Source organism: Pongo abelii, chromosome 18, assembly GCF_028885655.2.
Source record: "Pongo abelii isolate AG06213 chromosome 18, NHGRI_mPonAbe1-v2.0_pri, whole genome shotgun sequence".
Taxonomy (NCBI): Eukaryota; Metazoa; Chordata; class Mammalia; order Primates; family Hominidae; genus Pongo; species Pongo abelii.
Window position 1 is genome coordinate 46,443,029 of NC_072003.2, and position 17,237 is coordinate 46,460,265.

Sequence of the window (17,237 nt, forward strand, 5' to 3'; positions counted from 1 at the left end):
CGAGTGTTACTCTTTCTGTGCATTTTTGGTGTAAGCCGGAGAAATTATGTAAATTAGAGTTTCTAGTCACACAGAATCTGCAAAAGATGGGTAGACTTGAGAAGTTAAACCAGGAAAGGCATTTCAATCTTTTCAAGAAATGAACGACTGACTTAGTTGTGTCCCTAATATCAACAAACAGGTCAAGGTGGAAATCTGACTTTGAATTGGAGTTTCACCTATTTTGGTAGAATGCTTCTTAGAGACACAGATGAGTCAGAGGCATCAAGTGTTGCTTAGGTACTAGAGAAGAAGGGAACACTGTTAATCAAGATAGCCAATCCATGCCTCAAAAGATAGCTGGACATTTATTTGACATAAATTTATTGAATGTCTCCTATGTACCAGGCCCTGTGTTAGGCACCCAGCAATCAAAGACAAATAAGACAGAGGCTGCTCTTAAGTTGCTTAGATCATTAAAGCATACTAGGAGTAAGAGAGATGTTAATGTGAATGACACAAATAAATAAGCCTAGATTTCAGAGTGCTTGCCAAGTATTCTGAAATGGACGGAGAAGGAGAGATTAAATGTGATATTAAAATAAATGAAGACTAAAAATACGCTGCTTTTCACCAAGAAGAATGATGCTCGTGAGCAAAGGTAAAATAACTGATTTTATTTTATTTTATTTTTTTATTTTTTTTTGAGACAGAGCCTTGCTCTATAGCCCAGGCTGGAGTGCAGTGATGCCACCTTGACTTACTGCAACCTCCGCCTCCCAGGCTCCAGCCTCAGCCTCCTGAGTAGGTAGGACTACAGTCACGCGTCACCATGCCCAACTAAATTTCGTATTTTTTATAGAGATAGGGATTTCACCATGTTGGCTGGTCTGGTCTTCAACTCCTGACTTCAAGTGCTCTGCCTGCCTCAGCCTCCCAAAGTGCTGGGAGGACTGATTTTTTTTTGAGATGTTTTCATCCTAGAAATTATGTGACTTCTGTTTGGTTCCCCTGGGAACCCAAATCTGCAGCAGTCAAATGACTGTCCTGGATTTAGTAGTTTACCCCTAAGGAATCAAATCCCAAACTCTTACTCCAATATCTCTTTGTTTCAATTAACTTAACTCGGTTATTCTAATTATATACACAATTAGGTTAGCAAAAGTTTTAAGAATTTCTTGCCTTCTTATCTAGAGGTGTCCAGTTGAAGAAGGACAGAGATAAGAAATGTACTTCAACTCCAAAATTAACATCATACCAAATAAACAGTATGTTTAAATTTTTTTAGCTTTAAAATAGCCAAATAATACTTTCTTGAAAATGGCAAAAGAGAGGACACGGATAATAAAAAGTATAGAAATGATTAGACTCATGTATCAGTATTTTATGGCTGCAGTAATAATGAAGATAGGTGAAACTCTTAGCTCAAATAAGACTGAATTTGCTGTTTAGAAAGGAAGGATGCATGTTATATCAGTTTCATCTCTCAAAATAAATCTCAACACTAATACGTTATTCTGTTGCTTTTCTGTGTTCAGCTATTTATGCTTGTTTCAAAACTGTAATAAATATTTCTATAAAGTACATGTGCCTTTTTTTGTCAAACAAATCAATATGTGTCTCTTGGTGTTGGCTATCACAATAGTAATGCAAAAACAGTCACCTCTAACACCAGTTCAGGACAGAACTCTCAGCAAAGTAGGAATAGGGAGAACCTCTTTAATATGATACAAAGCACCTACCAAAAAACTCTATAGCTAATATAGCACTTAATGGTGAAAGCCAAAATGTTTTCCCCTTAACACTGGAAACAAGACAAGTATGTCCACTCTCACCACTTATTCAACATAGTAAATGAAAATTCTAGCCAGCACAAGAAAAATAAAAGACATAGGGATTAGAAAGAAAATTATCTCTCTTTGCAGAAGACAAAGTTGTCTATGTAGAAAATCCCAAGGAATCTTCAAAAAACCCTCCTAGAACCAGTTAGTGAGTCAAGCAAGGTCACTGTATACAAGATCAACACACAAAAATAAATTTCATTTCCATACACTAAAATATGTGGAAGCAAAACTTAAAAATACAATATCCTCTACAGCCATCTTAAAGAAAATAAAATACTTAGGCATACACTTAACAAAACATGTACAGGGTCTTTATGACAAACATGGGGGTCAGGTGGAGGATACTACTAGCATGGGTGGAAACTGGTTACAATGAACAAATAAGTAACACAATGAGGAAAACAGAAGTCACATTTCTCACTGCTGGAAGAGATATCTACAAAAACAGATGAAATGAGAAGGAACCCTGAAGTGCTCCATTTGGATGAAAAATGAAATTACTGCAATGAATTCATGGTTTTATAGTTAGCTTATACAAATGTAAATAGATGTAAAAATAGTTACAAATGTGTACACTTGTGTGTACATATGTGAATCCATACCTGTATTCTCCTAGCTGTGTCCACTGAGAGAGCCTGGAAGAAATGACAACCCAGTAGCAACGAGCACACTGGGCAACCATTTCGGAATGTGGTTTTGAAATACTGTTCTCTACTAAAAGAGAGAAATGTCTGATTCCTTGGAGAAATGTCTGATTCCAGGCTTGGGACAACGGGTGTACAAGATGAACAGTAGAATGTCAATTGATGGAAACAGAGAATCACTATTTGACAAATGTAAAAGGTTGATTTAGGCAGTTGTCAATGTACTCTAAGGGTGCTAGGCAAAAGTTTCATAAAGAAAAGGCTATTAATGTAATATCAGAATATTGCCCCCCAAAACACTAATGAATTACAAAGGGGAAAACAGTGAGTTTAGGGTAGAGAAACTTGGTGATCATCAAGGTGAGCAGGTGAGCAAGGTTAACGTCATGGTGGTAGGACAGGTCAATATCATGTGCTTCCTGATGTGAAGCACTGAGAAATGCACAGCATCAATTCTGCAACTCCTTGCAGTGGAATTTCTGCAAATAATTCATGACCTAAGTTGGGTAATGAGGAAACAGTGCTATCTCACAGAATGCAAAGCCTGGATTCTTTAAAACTGATAAGGACATGAAAAATAAGAAAAGACTGAGGAACTGGTCCAGATTGAAGAAGTCTGAAAATATGGGACAATTAAATGCAATAGATATTTCTGGACAGAATCCTGGGCCAGAAAGAAAAAAGAATATTGTTGGGACAGCTGGTGAAATCTGAATGGGGTCTATGTATATAGACAGGATGGTGCTGTACTGGTTGATCTGATCTAGAGGGTTGTACATCGGAACATGTCCTTGCTCTTTGGAATATGTGGAGAGAGGGGAAGAGAAAGAGAACAAAATTAAATGTTAGTACTTTACTCACCAATAACTTTAACAAAATAAGCATCTGCTTCAAAGTTATTTTTTAGTGTATGGATGGCAAAATCATTCTTTGTATATCCTTTACTTAGCACTATAATGTCCAAGATTCCCTGGAAAAAAACAAACAAAAACGGTCAGAACAAACTATTAGACCAACTAAAAAAAAATGACCATTAAAATGCATGGCATATTGTTTATAAAGTAAATGTAGCCTTATTTATTCATCCTCATGTTTAAAATAAAATCGCTATTAAAAATATGTAGCATATACACACAAGTTTCAATAGTAAAATATAAATAAAATAAAAAACATCTGGAATTTTAGTCTCTGGAGATAATGATTAGCATTTTGGTATGTTTCCTTCCAGTCAAATTTGCATGAAGTTTCAAAGGCCCATGATGTGGACTTGCCAGACCCTTTCCAACCATCAGGGGGAGTACCTTTTCATCTGCCCTTGCCACCACAGCATTTTATCATTTGCTTTCAAAAAGGAGGGAGCTTTGCTAATTTTGTCGAAGGAAAGAAATGTATGCTTATTTAAATTGATATTCCTCTGATTCTTTTCATGAAGTTGATCATTTATCATATTTTTAAATATGTCAGCAACTTGGGTTTTTGTAGTAAACTATGTTCCATTTTTGCAGAGTATTTTTGATGATATCAGTTTGTATAAGCCCTTTTATATTATGAATATTAACTATTTGACTCTTCCATAGAAAATTTATTTCCCAGTTTTAAAACAATTTTAAATTTCATTCATTATATTTTTGATGTACAGAAATTAAAAATGGATTTGTAGTCAATTCTCTTGCTTTGTCCCCTTGTGATATTTCTGTCAATTACTTTTATGGTTAGAATCTGCTAATGAAAAGTGAAATAACACAAGATTTGATTGCACGAGAAACGGGAAAACAAGGACCTGAATAATTCATATAATTGAGAATAAGTCTCTTATAAAAAACAAAATAAAATAAAAAACGGGGTAAATGGGGACATAAATGTCCTATTGGGCACTTAACTTTTTAAAATTATCTTACAAGGATATACTGTGATACATTAATTCTGTATACATTAATTCTGTAAAAGGAATTTAACATTGCTTTTTTCAGAATTTATTATTTTTCAGAGCAGTAAACTGGCATTTCACCTTAGAAAGGGGAAAACTGGAACCTTAAAGCCTTTCACAAGGTCACCTGGCAACCAAAGTCAGAGTCACAAGAATCTGTGGAAATAGACGCTACTCTGGTTCACAAAGATAAAAGTGAGCACTAAACTCATTCTTCTGTGATCTTGTGCAGATTCAAGGGTCTGTTATTTGTTGGCTGTAATTTTTTTTTGTGTGTTTTTGAGACAGAGTCTCGCTCTGTTGCCCAGGCTGGAGCGCAGTGGTGCAATCTCGGCTCACTGCAAGCTCCACCTCCCGGGTTCACGCCATTCTCCTGCCTCAGCCTCCCCAGCTGCTGGGACTAAGGCACACGCCGCCACGCCCGCCTAATTTTTGTATTTTTAGTAGAGACGGGGTTTCTCTGTGTTAGCTAGGATAGTATCGATCTCCTGACCTCATGATCCGCCCGCCTCGGCCTCCCAAAGTGCTGGGATTACAGGCATGAGCCACCGCGCCCCGCCTGTTGGCTGTAATTTTGTCTACTGTTGAACATTCAGATCTGCCAGTCTTAGAGCATGATGCTTTAGTGGTTTAATCCAAATATGCCCAAAATGAGGTAAAAGAGTTTTAATATTTGACTGTACTGATCAGCCAATGTTGTCAATAGATTTGTTTCATCTGTCATTTAACATTAAAAGGGGCTTTCCTTAATTAACTCATTTGCTTTTTGTTATGTTGTCCACATTTTCTGGTCAAATGGAATGAAGCTAAAGTGTGACAAGGTGAATGGCAATTAAACTTCAAACACACAGCGCAGCTCTGAACTCACATCTTCGTAAATGTCAAAGAAGGTGGCAACCATGGCATCCTTAATTTGATTTAGGTCTGTCAGCTCCCAGTAGACTTTAAACATTCGATGCGCCTCTTCACAGCTTGCATTATTACAAGGGACGTTCTCCAGTAAAAAGGCCTGCTGGTTGCTGTGCGCCAAAGGAAAGGCATTTCGTTAATATAAACATCAACACTGTGGCATCGGCTCTGTAGTATTTCCTAGATTAAAAGGAGACGGTAAACGGTACACAGTGAAATTATACGAAAAAATCTCCACATTTTTTGTTTATAGTACTGTCATTAAAAAATTGTTGGCTATCCCTTTTCAACCTTTGGCAAAAATCCTCTGATTCTGTAGGCTAGTTGGTTGCTGGCTTCTCTCCTTTTCTATGGAGTTTCCAAGTCCATCCCTTCTTCCTCATTTACTACTCTATAGTCATTGACCCTCAGTTCCTGCACACTGTCATTATCTGTTTAGATGTGTATTACTTTTCAATGAATATCTGCATTTTAACTAGAAAGTCTCATAAATTCAAAGCAATGAGTCTATTACAACAGAATTTCAGCTGCTCTCATAGGTGGTAGGGCAGATATTGCCAAGCATCTCTCAGATAACAGAAGCATCATACGTTGCATAGCCATGAAGTCTTCCCTCTTGAATCCCACTCTAGAGGCAAAGTATTTATGAGCTTAGATTCTGGAGCTAGATTACCTAGATTCAAATCCTGGCTCTGTTATTTAGCAGCTCTGTGGCCTTGAGTGAGTTATTTAACCTCTAAGACTCAGATCCTCATTTGTAAGCTGTATAATAAGAGTACTTACAGCATAGGTTGTTAACATGAAATCAAACACTGCAAGGAAAGTTACTTAGAACAACTCCTGGCATCCAGTTAGTACTCAATGAAACTGTTTATATTATCTTCGTTTTTACTATAGAATGCAATACAATGACATGTAAAAATATTTTCTTTAGATATAGAAGTAACTTTGTAAAGTGTTATTTTATGTAATAGCTCCTAGGCATTTTCCCAAAATATGTATATTCTTTCACTTTTCTCTATGCATATAGAAAATAATAGATGATAGGGCTTAAATTTTATTATTGTTTAATTTTTCTCTAATAATAATTACTTTTCATTTTTTCTTGAGACAGTCTCACTCTGTCACCCAGCTGGAGTGCAGTGGTGCAATCTCACCTCACTGCAACCTCTCTGCCTCCTGGGCTCAAGTGACCCTGCCACCTTAGCCTCTGGAGTAGCTGGACTACAGGTGTGTGCCATCATGCCCAGTTAATTTTTGTATTTCTTGTAGAGACGGGGTTTTGCCATGTTGCTTAGGCTAATCTCAAACTCCTGAGCTCAAGTGATCTTCCTGCCTTGGCTTCCCAAAGTGCTGGGATAATAGGTGTGAGACACCATGTCTGCCCTCTAATAATTACTTTAAATAAATCAGTAAATAGAGATTTCTTTTGTTCATATAAAAATATTACTGTGGCTCTGAGTGAGTTAGATTATAAGAAAGCAAAATTTCTAAGTGTTTAACACAGAATAGAAACCAATGTACCAAATATTAAATTTGCATGATGTCTAGTAAATATATGATTGGCTTCAAACTATTTTTCCAGATGAAAAATTCCAAAACAAATAGTTTAGCAGAACAATTCTTTAACAAATGAAAAAAATCTTTCAGACCATAACATTTACTTGGAAAACTCTCAGGTGACTTTGTTCACAACCTATTATAGAACAGTATTTGTCCACTAGAAAGAATAAATGATTTCTTCTTTGTCTCCTGTCTAACAATGAATTTTAAAATTCTAATTTATAAAAATTTTTCCTGGTAACTTACCCATCCTACCCTTTTAGCTAAAGAATTTTTCTAGATATTTCGCAGAGATGTAGCACACTCTGTTATTAGAAGATTGTATTAAAACATGAGAACATGTGATAAAAGCGGACTTTCTACAATATTCTATAATCTATGCATCATATGGTCAACATTTGAGTGAGCATGCATCCTTATTTCCCTTTGCAAAACTACTGCGCATATTTCATTATTATAAGTCTGGTCACAATTTCAAATATACAACTTACAACAAAAACCCTTTTGTAGTCATGCAATTTAAAATGTTATTCCTTCTTTTGCCCACACTAGACATGGAACTCGTCAGCTAGTTGGAGAGGCTGCTGTGAACCAGTGCAGGTTTTCTGGACTCACTGTTTATACAGATCTGCTGGATCTGGGTCCAGGGAGTCCCACTGATGGGCTGAGCCTGGCCATGCCCAGCTGGGGAGTCTCAGAGGAGCGGGGAATCAAAATGCTTCATGGAATCACCACCCTGGTCTTCAAGTTCTGGCATGGAGTCATAGTTGCAGCAGACTATAGGGCTACAGTGGGTGCTTACATTGCCTCCAGAAGGTAAAGAAGGTGACAGAGATCAACCCCTACCCGAAGCCATCATGGCTAGGGCCACAGGGAACTGTAGCTTCTGAGAATGGCTGTTGGCTCGGCAAAGTCAAATGTATGAGCTTTGAAATAAGCAATGCATCCCTGTAATAGCTGCCTCCAAGCTGCTTGCCAACATATTGTATCAGTACAAAGGCATGGGGCTGTCCATGGGCAACATGATCTGTGGCTGGGATAGGAGAGGCCCTGGCCTCTGACACATGGACACTGATGGGAATCAGATCTCGGGGAACACCTTCTCTGTAGGTTCTGGCTCTGTGTATGCTTATGGGGTTATGAATCAGGGCTATTCCTATAACCTGGAAATAGAGCAGGCCTGTGATCTGGCCCATGAGGTAAGCTACCAAGCCATCCACCAAGCCACCTGCATAGATGCCTACTCAGGAGGTGCTGCTAACCTCTACCATGTGCAGGAGGATGGCTGGATCCAAGTCTCCAGTGACAATGCAGTTGATCTTCATGACAAGTATGATGGATCTACCCCAGGAGGGAGGGTGATGTGGCTGTTTGCATTTCCTGGGTGACTGTCATTGGTAATATGGATACAGTGCTCCATCTTATCTCTAGTGGAGGAGTCTTCAACTGTATCAATACTTTTTTTTAAAGCTCTGGAACACTGACCTCTATATGTTACCAGTCCTTAACGAGCTGCTACAGAGGTGGCTATTTTACTTTCTTGGATGTTAAGGTACTCTACTTACTACTTTACCTGAATGAATGAATGAATGAATACATACATACATACATACATACATACATACATAAATGAATAAATAAAATGTCATTCTTAATTTTTGATATCAGTTGGTAAAGATTATAAATGTCTTAGAGCTCCCTAGCTACTTTGGTCCTGTATTGTGAAACATGAGGTTCGTAATAGTTCAGTTCTTTAAAATTCTACAGAGCTCTACAAGTAGAACCCAGCATCTTGCCTTTAAAAATAAAATTTGATTTAAGCCAAAGGAGGAAGAACCTTGACCCATTTGGTTTAGAAACCACTGGGGACAGAGTCTTGCTTCTTTTTTAGTCAATTTCTCTATGTGTTCTTGGCAATTATAACTAATATATCTTAAAAATTTTTTTATTCAAAATGATTACAAAAGCGATCATAACATTCAATAGAGAGATTTAAAAAGTCAAAATCCTTCCTTTCCAGGAATAATCAATGTTAATAATTTGGTATGCATCTTTCTAAGCTTTCTTCTAGGCACATATAAATATGTAAATACATATATCCTTAAAAAAAAAAACCTAATTGGGTTCTGATACATATATTTTTCTATAATATTTTTTTTCCACTACATTATATAGAATACACAAAGGGGAATGGGATATAGTCTGACTGAAGACTTTTGATCCCTATACTGAAAACTTCCCCCATGAGAAGGTGTACCAATTTAAGTCTCCCATTAGTAGCCTATCAAATTGCCTGTTTCTACACAGTCTCATGTTTTTCCAATGGTTATTCCATTATATGGCTAAGCCATCATTCATTTTAACACTATGCTATTGATGGTCAGGTTATCGCCAACTGTTCTCTATTACACACACACACACACACACACACACACACACACACAGAGAGAGAGAGAAAATTTTTCTTTGGGAACTTGTACGAGAAATTCCAGATGACAGTCATCTGGTCAAAGGATATGGATATTTTAAATGTCAACAGTTAAAGCTAAATGGTCTCTGAAAAGCTATACCAACTTATATTTCCAACAATGTATGAGTGTCTTTTCATATCTTGCCAGTATTAGTAACATTGCTTCTTACTCTTGACAGTTGAAGAGCTTAAAAATAATTTCATTCTTCTGATGATGACAGCAGCTGAGTATTACATTTATGTTTATAAGCCATTCACATTTTTCTGCAGAACTGCCAATTAAAATTATATTCTCATTGATTTTTAGATCTCTTATTGTTAGAGACTTTAGCCACTTATCTGTTAGTCTCATATCCTTGTTTGTAAGATGGAAGTCATAATAGTACATTACCTTCAAATGGCTGTTCTAAGGATTGAATGAGAAAATACATTGTAAAGTGTTCAGTATAGTGCCTGGTATAGCACAGTACACATGTAATAACTGCTGTTATTATTATTATTATTATTATTATTATGTACTGCTGTTATTATTATCTGAAATGTTGTAAATACTTCCCAGCCTTTTATTTTTTTAAAATTTTGTTTACGGTACCCTTCACTAAAAGGTTTTTAATATTTATGTAGTCATTTATGTCTATAGTTTTCTTTATAGCAGTATAAGAAATGTTAAAGGAAGTCTATCAGGCAGATGGAAAATGACACCAGATGACACTCTAGATCTACACAAAACAGCGAACACTGAAAATGGCAAACATGTAGGCAAACAGAAAAGTCTTTTTCTTATTATTTAAATTTATTTAAGGAGAATCAACTGTCTAAACAAACAAAAATCAACATAGTATAGTGTTAATAAGGTAGCAGATGTAAAATGTGTGATAAAAATAGCACCAAAACCAGAAGAGGAGAAATATAAATATACTATCATAAAGGTTCTGAAACTATATGTGAAGTGCTATAATACTGTTTGAAGATAGACTAGGATAAGTTAAAGATGTATAAACCCTACAATATTCACTAAAATAAGATTTATAATGAATAAATCAACAAAAAGATAAAATAGAATCATAAAAATACTCACTTAATTTAAATGAAAACCTTTAGAAAGAGGACAAAAACAAGAAAGTAGATTTTAACAATATCAATACTGACATGAAATATAAAGGGTCTAAACACACAAACTACAAGCCATACATTGTGAGACTGGATTAAAAAATGAAGACTCAACTATATATTGCCTCCAATATAAAGATACAAATAGGTAAGATGTAAAAGCAATGATAAAAGATAGATCACCCCAAGGAAGGCAAAAAGACAACCCACAAAATGGGAGAACATGTTTGCAAATTATATCTGAAAAAGACTTGTATATGGAATATACAAGAAACTCTCACAATTTAATAACAAAAGACAACCTAATTTAAAAAATGAACTAAGTAGCTGAACAGACAATTTTTCAAGGAGGATATACGAACGGCCAATATGCACATGAAAAGATGTTCAACAAAATTAGCCATCAGAGAACTCCAAATCAAAACCACAATGAGACAACACTTCACATCCAGTACAACAGGTATAATTTTTTTGTCTGTTTGTTTTTGTTTTTTTGTAATGGAGTCTCGCTCTGTTGCCCAGCCTGAGTACAGTGGCACAATCTTGGCTCACTGCAACCTCTGCCTCCCGGGTTCAAATCATTCTCCTGCCTCAGCCTCTGGAGTAGCTGGAATTATAGGCACCTGCCACCATGCCCGGCTAATTTTTGTACTTTTAGTAGAGATGGAGTTTCACCATGTTGGCCAGGCTGGTCTTGAACTCCTGACTTCAAGTATCTGCCCACCTCGGCCTCCCAAAGAACTGGGATTACAGGTGTGAGCCACTGCACCCAGCCAGACAGCTATAATTTTTAGAAAAAGATAGATAATAACTAGTGTTCAAGAAAATGTGGAGTAATTGGAAGCTCATACACTGTTGGGAGACACGTAAAATGGTACAGCAGCTTTGAAAAACAGTCTAGCAGTTACTCAAAAGATTAAACATAGAGTTAAAATTTGACCCAGGATTTTATTCCTAGATATATTCCAAGGAAAATGAAAACATGGCTACACAAAAACCTATATGGAAAAATGTTCATAGTAGTAGTATTTAAAGGGGTCAAAAGGTAGAAACTATCCAAATATCTATCAATTGATGAACGGATAAACAAAATGTGGTATATCTATGTAACAAAATTCTATTTGGCCAAAAAAGGAATCTATTATACAAAGACATGGCTGAACCTTAAAAACATGCTAAGTGAAAGAAGCCAGTCATAAAGGACAACATATATTCCACTTATATGGAATGTTCAGAATAGGAAAATCTATAGTGATGGAAAGTAGACTAGTAATTAGCTGGGGCTGAAGGAATTGGAGGAAAGCGGGAATGACTGCTAAGGGGTAAGAGTTTCATTCGGGGTTAATGAAAATGCTCTAAACTTGAAGGTGATGGTTACATAACTCTATGCATATTCTAAAAACCATTGAACTGTATACTTTAAATGGGTGAATTGTATGGCAAGTGATTATGTCTCAACAAAACTATTTACATAGGTTAAAAAAAGATATAGCAAGTTAAGGCAAATAAAAAGAAAGCTGGAGTGAAAATATTAATAAGAGAGAAGGTACACTTCAGAACAAAGAATATCACCAGAACAAAGAGAGTCATTTCATATAAAAGAGTCAGTTCTAGAGAACTGACTATATGTTTATAGTCATTTAGCATGTTTAGAGAACATCCTAAATGTTTATAGGCCTAATAACATAACTTCAAATAACATGAAACAAAAACTGGAAGAACTGTGGAAGAAACAGACAAGTTCACAACTATAGTCACGGTTTCCAATATGTCTCTTTTAATAACTGATAAATTAAAAAGACATAAAATCAACGAGGATAAAGAAGACTCAAACAATAATAACCAATTTCACTTGATAGACGTTTATTGACCACAACCCAGCAACACCAGAATATACAATCTTTTGAAGTAACATGAAATATTTATCAAGATAGAGCATATTCTGGATCCTGAAACAAGTCTCAATAAATATAAAATAATTTAAGTCATACAAAATATTTTCTCTGATCATAACGGAATTAAATGGGAAAGCAATAACAGTTATTTCAAAAATTTCCAAATATTTTAAAACTGAAAATAAAACACTACTAAATAAACCATGAGTACAAAGAAAAATTCGAAAGTACTTTGAGCTGCATAAAAATGAAGCCATCAAGATTTGTTGTATGTCACTACAGTAGTATTTAAAGGACTATTTATATCATTAAACACCTATAGTAGAAAAGAAGAAAAGCCTCAAACAAATGACCTCAGTTACTTTCTTAAAAGCCAAAAATAGAAGAGCAAATAAAATGTAAATTAAGGAGAAAAAAGTAAATAATAGCGGAGAAAATCAGTGACATAGAAAACAGGAAAAAAATAGAGAAAAATCAATGAAAACAAAAGCTGGTTTCTTGCAAAAAACAAAAAAATTGATAAGCCTTCACTCAGAATGGCCATTAAAAAAATAAAAAGCAGAAAAGGTAAAAAGGACCAATATCAGAAATGACAGAGTTAACATCACTACAAATTTTAGGGATTTTAAAAGGATGATAAGGGAATGTTATAAAAAACATTGTGCCAATACAATCGATAAGTTAGATGAAATGGACGAATTCCCTGGAAGTCACAAAACACCAAAGCTTACTCAAGAAGAGATAAATTGAAATTGCAGCGTAACAGTCTCCAAAAAAGAAAACTCCAGACAGAAATGGCTTCACTGATAAATTCTACCAAATATTGAGAGAAGAAATAATACACGTACTACAAAAACTCTTTTTAGAAAATAGATGAGAAACACATACTTCTCAACTCATCCTGTGAAACCAGTGTTAAACACCCAAATGAAAGACATCATAAGAAAACTACAGACCAATATTCTTCATGAGGATAGATGCAATGTTTTAAAACAAAATTCTAGCCAATCAAATTCAATAATACAGTCAGATCTTGATTTGCATAGTTCAGTGTTCATTGAAACGTGTGCATTTTTTGAACCATGTCTCTGCTCTGTGATTACCAGGCCAATCACACAGAGAGGACATATTTCTGATATGAGCATGTTTCACTGAACACAGCATCTTGCAAAGTGAACACTGTAGGAATATTATAAATACTAAAATCATGACCAAGTTGAATTTATTGCAGGAATGCAAAGTTCCTTTAATATTCAAAAATAAATCAGTGTAATTCATTAGTTTAACAAACGAAAAAAGGAAAATAATACAATCATCTAATAAAAGGCAGAAAAAGGACCTGACAAAATCCAAAACCCATTTCTGATCTAAACTCTCAGCAAACTAGGAAAAGAAGAAAAATTCTCAACACTGTAAAGGGCATCTACAGAAGACCTACAGTGAACATCATACTAATGGTGGAAGACTGAATGCTGTCCTCCTAAGGTCCCTGTTCTTACAAGGCAAGAATGCCTGCTCTCACCACTTCCACTCAGCAATGAATATACAGGTTCTAGCCATTGTAAAAGGAAAGAAAAATAAAAGACATCTGGATTGGAAAGAAAGAGGTAAAACTGTCTTTATTTGCAAGTTATATGGCCATGTACTTAGAAAAATCATATGAAATCTATGAAAAAATTACTAGAACTATTAAGTTTGGCTAGGTGGCAGATATAAATACAATAGTCAAGAACAATGGAAACTGAAATTAAAAATACTGGCTGGGTGCAGTGGGTCACACACCTACATGTAATCCTAGCACTTTGGGAGGCCAAGACAGGAGGATTGCTTGAGCCCAGGAGTTTGAGACCAGCCTGGGCAACATAGAAAGACCTTGTCTCTATTAAAAAACAAACAAACAAACAAACAAAAACACTTAAAAAAATAAAAAGTACCAGGCATAATAGCATCAAAAATATAAACTACTTAGGTATAAATCTGACAAAAGATGCATAAGACCTGTACATTGAAAACTAGAAACACTGTTAAAAAATTAAACATCTGAAATAAAAAAGCTATATATGCACTACATTCATAGTCAGAGGATGCAATATTGTTAAGATGTCATTTATCCCCAAATTGACCTATAGTTTCATTGTAATCCCGATAAAATTCTCAGCAGACTTTTTATTTTTATTTCTTTTGCAGAAACTGACAAACTGACCCTAAAATTTATAGGAAATACAAAGAAACTAGAACAGCCAAAATAACTCTGGAAAAGAAAGAGGGCATATACTATCTGAATTGACTACTCATTTTAAACAATAGTAATCAAGTGTGGTACTGCCACAAAGATGGACAACAGATCATGGGAACAGAAAAGAGAATGAAGAAATATACCCAAACATATACTATCAACTGATTTTCATCATGGATCAAAGGCAATTGAGTGGAAAAAGAAAGTATTTTCAATAAATGGTGCTGGGACAATTTACAAAAAAGGAACTCGGAACTCGGATATAATGGATCACGGACCAAATTGTAAAATCCAGACCTCTTCAATTTCTAGGGCAAAACATTGTGTTAGGTAATGATTTCTTAGTTACGACACTAAAACCATATCTATAAAAAAAATTGAAATACGGTACTTTCCCAAAACTAGGTACTTCTCCCCTTTGAAAGACATTGTTCAGAAAATGAAAAGATAAGCTAGAGATCTGCAAGAAAATATTTGCAAATGACATATCCAATAACAAAGGACTTGTACCCAGAATATATAAAAAACTTTCAATATTCAATAACAAGAAAACAAATATCCTAATTTATTAAATAAACTAAAATTAAAACTACAAGAACATCTACTACAAACAGAACAGATAAAATTAAAAAGACCAACCATACCAATTTTGGAGAAAATGTGGAGAAACTGGCATGTCTGGCATCTTCTTAAAAAGTTAAACATGCACGTTTCAAAAGACATAGCTACTCCATTCCTTGGTATTTACAAAGGAAAGCATATGTTCAGACAATAATTTGCACATGAATGTTCACAGCTGACTATTTGTAGCATTCAGACCTGATATAGATCTAATTGCTCATCAACATGTAAATGGATATAAGCAAATTGTGATGCATCCATACAATGGAATATTCCTCAGGAATAATAAGCAAAGAGCTAAAGATACATGTAAAACCACGGATAAATCTCAATATATTATGCAGCGTAAGAAAACCCAGACATAAAGGAACAGATATTGTGTGATTCCATTAATATAAAATATTAGAAAATGCAATCTAATCTACAGTGACAGAAAGCAGATCAGTGGTTTCCTGTGGGATGGGGAAGTGCTGATTACACAGGGTTAAGAGGAAACTTTTGTGAGTGATGGATATGTTCATTATCTTGATTGTGGTGATATTTTTATAGATGTATTTGTATACCAAAACATATCAACTTACAACCTTTAAAGATAAGTAATTTACTCTGCCAATTAAACCCCAATTAAGCTATTAAAAATACAAGAAACTCTCATGATAAAAGCACAAATAACAATAACAAAAATAAACTTGACATCATCAAGTTTGTGCTTCAAATACTGTCAAGAAAGTAAGATGACAACACATAGAAAGGGAGAAAATTTTTGAAATCTCATATTTAATAGGGGACTTGTATCTAGAATGTATTAAAGAAATTTTACAACTCAATAGCAAAAAGACAAATAATTCAATTATTAAAAAAGCAAAGAATCTGAATAGTTTTCCAAGGAAGAGATACAAATGGCCAACAAGTACATGAAGAAAGCTCAACATCATTAGCCATTAGACAACTGCAAATCAAAACCACAATTAAATAACACTTCACACCCACCAGGATGGCTAAAATAAAAAAGACAGGTAACAGAGGTTGGTGAGGATATAGAAAAACGAGACTACTTGTATAATGTAGATGGGAATATAAAATGGCAAACCTGCTTTGAAATACAGTCTGGTGGTTCCTCAGTTAAAAACAGAGTTCTGGCCGGGGCGGTGGCTCACGCCTGTGATCCCAGCACTTTGGGAGGCCGAGGTGGGCGGATCACGAGGTCAGGAGATCGAGACCATCTGGCTAACATGGTGAAACCCCGTCTCTACTAAAAATACAAAACAATTAGCTGGGCGTGGTGGCGGGCGCCTGTAGTCCCAGCTACTCGGGAGGCTGAGGCAGGAGAATGGCGTGAACCCAGGAGGTGGAGCTTGCAGTGAACTGAGATCGCACCACTGCACTCCAGCCTGGCGACAGAGCGAGATTCCGTCTCAAAAACAAACAAACAAACAAACAAACAAACAACAAAAACCAGAGTTCCATCTCTAAAGAATATTCTACTCCTAGGTATATCTCAAGAGAAATGAAAACATGTCTACATAAAAACTTGCATATGAATGTTCACAGCAGTATTCATAATAGCCAAAAAGTGCAAAAAACCCATGTGTCCATCAACTGAAGGATGAATAATGTAACGTAGTATAACCATATAATGGTCTGTTGACAACAGAAAGAAAGGAATACTGCTACACACTACGACATAGAAAAATCTTGAAAACATTATACCAAGTCAAATAAACCAGTCATAAAGTACCACATATTGTATAAATGCATATACAAGATGTTCAGAACAGGTCCAACTATAGAGACAGAAAGCTACAGAGACAGAAAGCTATAGAGACAGAAAGAAGATTAGTGGTTTCCTAGGCCTGGTGGCAGTGGATGAAGTCATAGGGGAATTGGAGAGTAACAGCTAAGGTGAATGGGGCTTCTTTTTAGGGTAATAAAATGTCCTAAAATTGCTTGTGATGATGGATGCACAACAATATGAATACACTTTTTTTTAAATTGAAGTCCAGCTCTGTTGCCCAGGCTGGAGTACAGTGGTGTGATCT

General features: G+C 35.5%; 1 protein-coding gene and 1 pseudogene across 1 annotated transcript in view; one reads left to right on the forward strand and one right to left on the reverse strand.

The window, feature by feature from the left end:
• The window catches only part of ITFG1 (integrin alpha FG-GAP repeat containing 1), a 300,856-nt gene that overhangs the window by 91,323 nt on the left and 192,296 nt on the right, over positions 1-17,237 (reverse strand). The window contains 2 exon segments of the mRNA NM_001132452.2: positions 3,329-3,437; positions 5,263-5,413. Coding sequence (NP_001125924.1) covers positions 3,329-3,437; positions 5,263-5,413 — 260 coding nt within the window.
• On the forward strand, positions 7,528-8,254 carry LOC103892663 (proteasome subunit beta type-5-like; annotated as a pseudogene).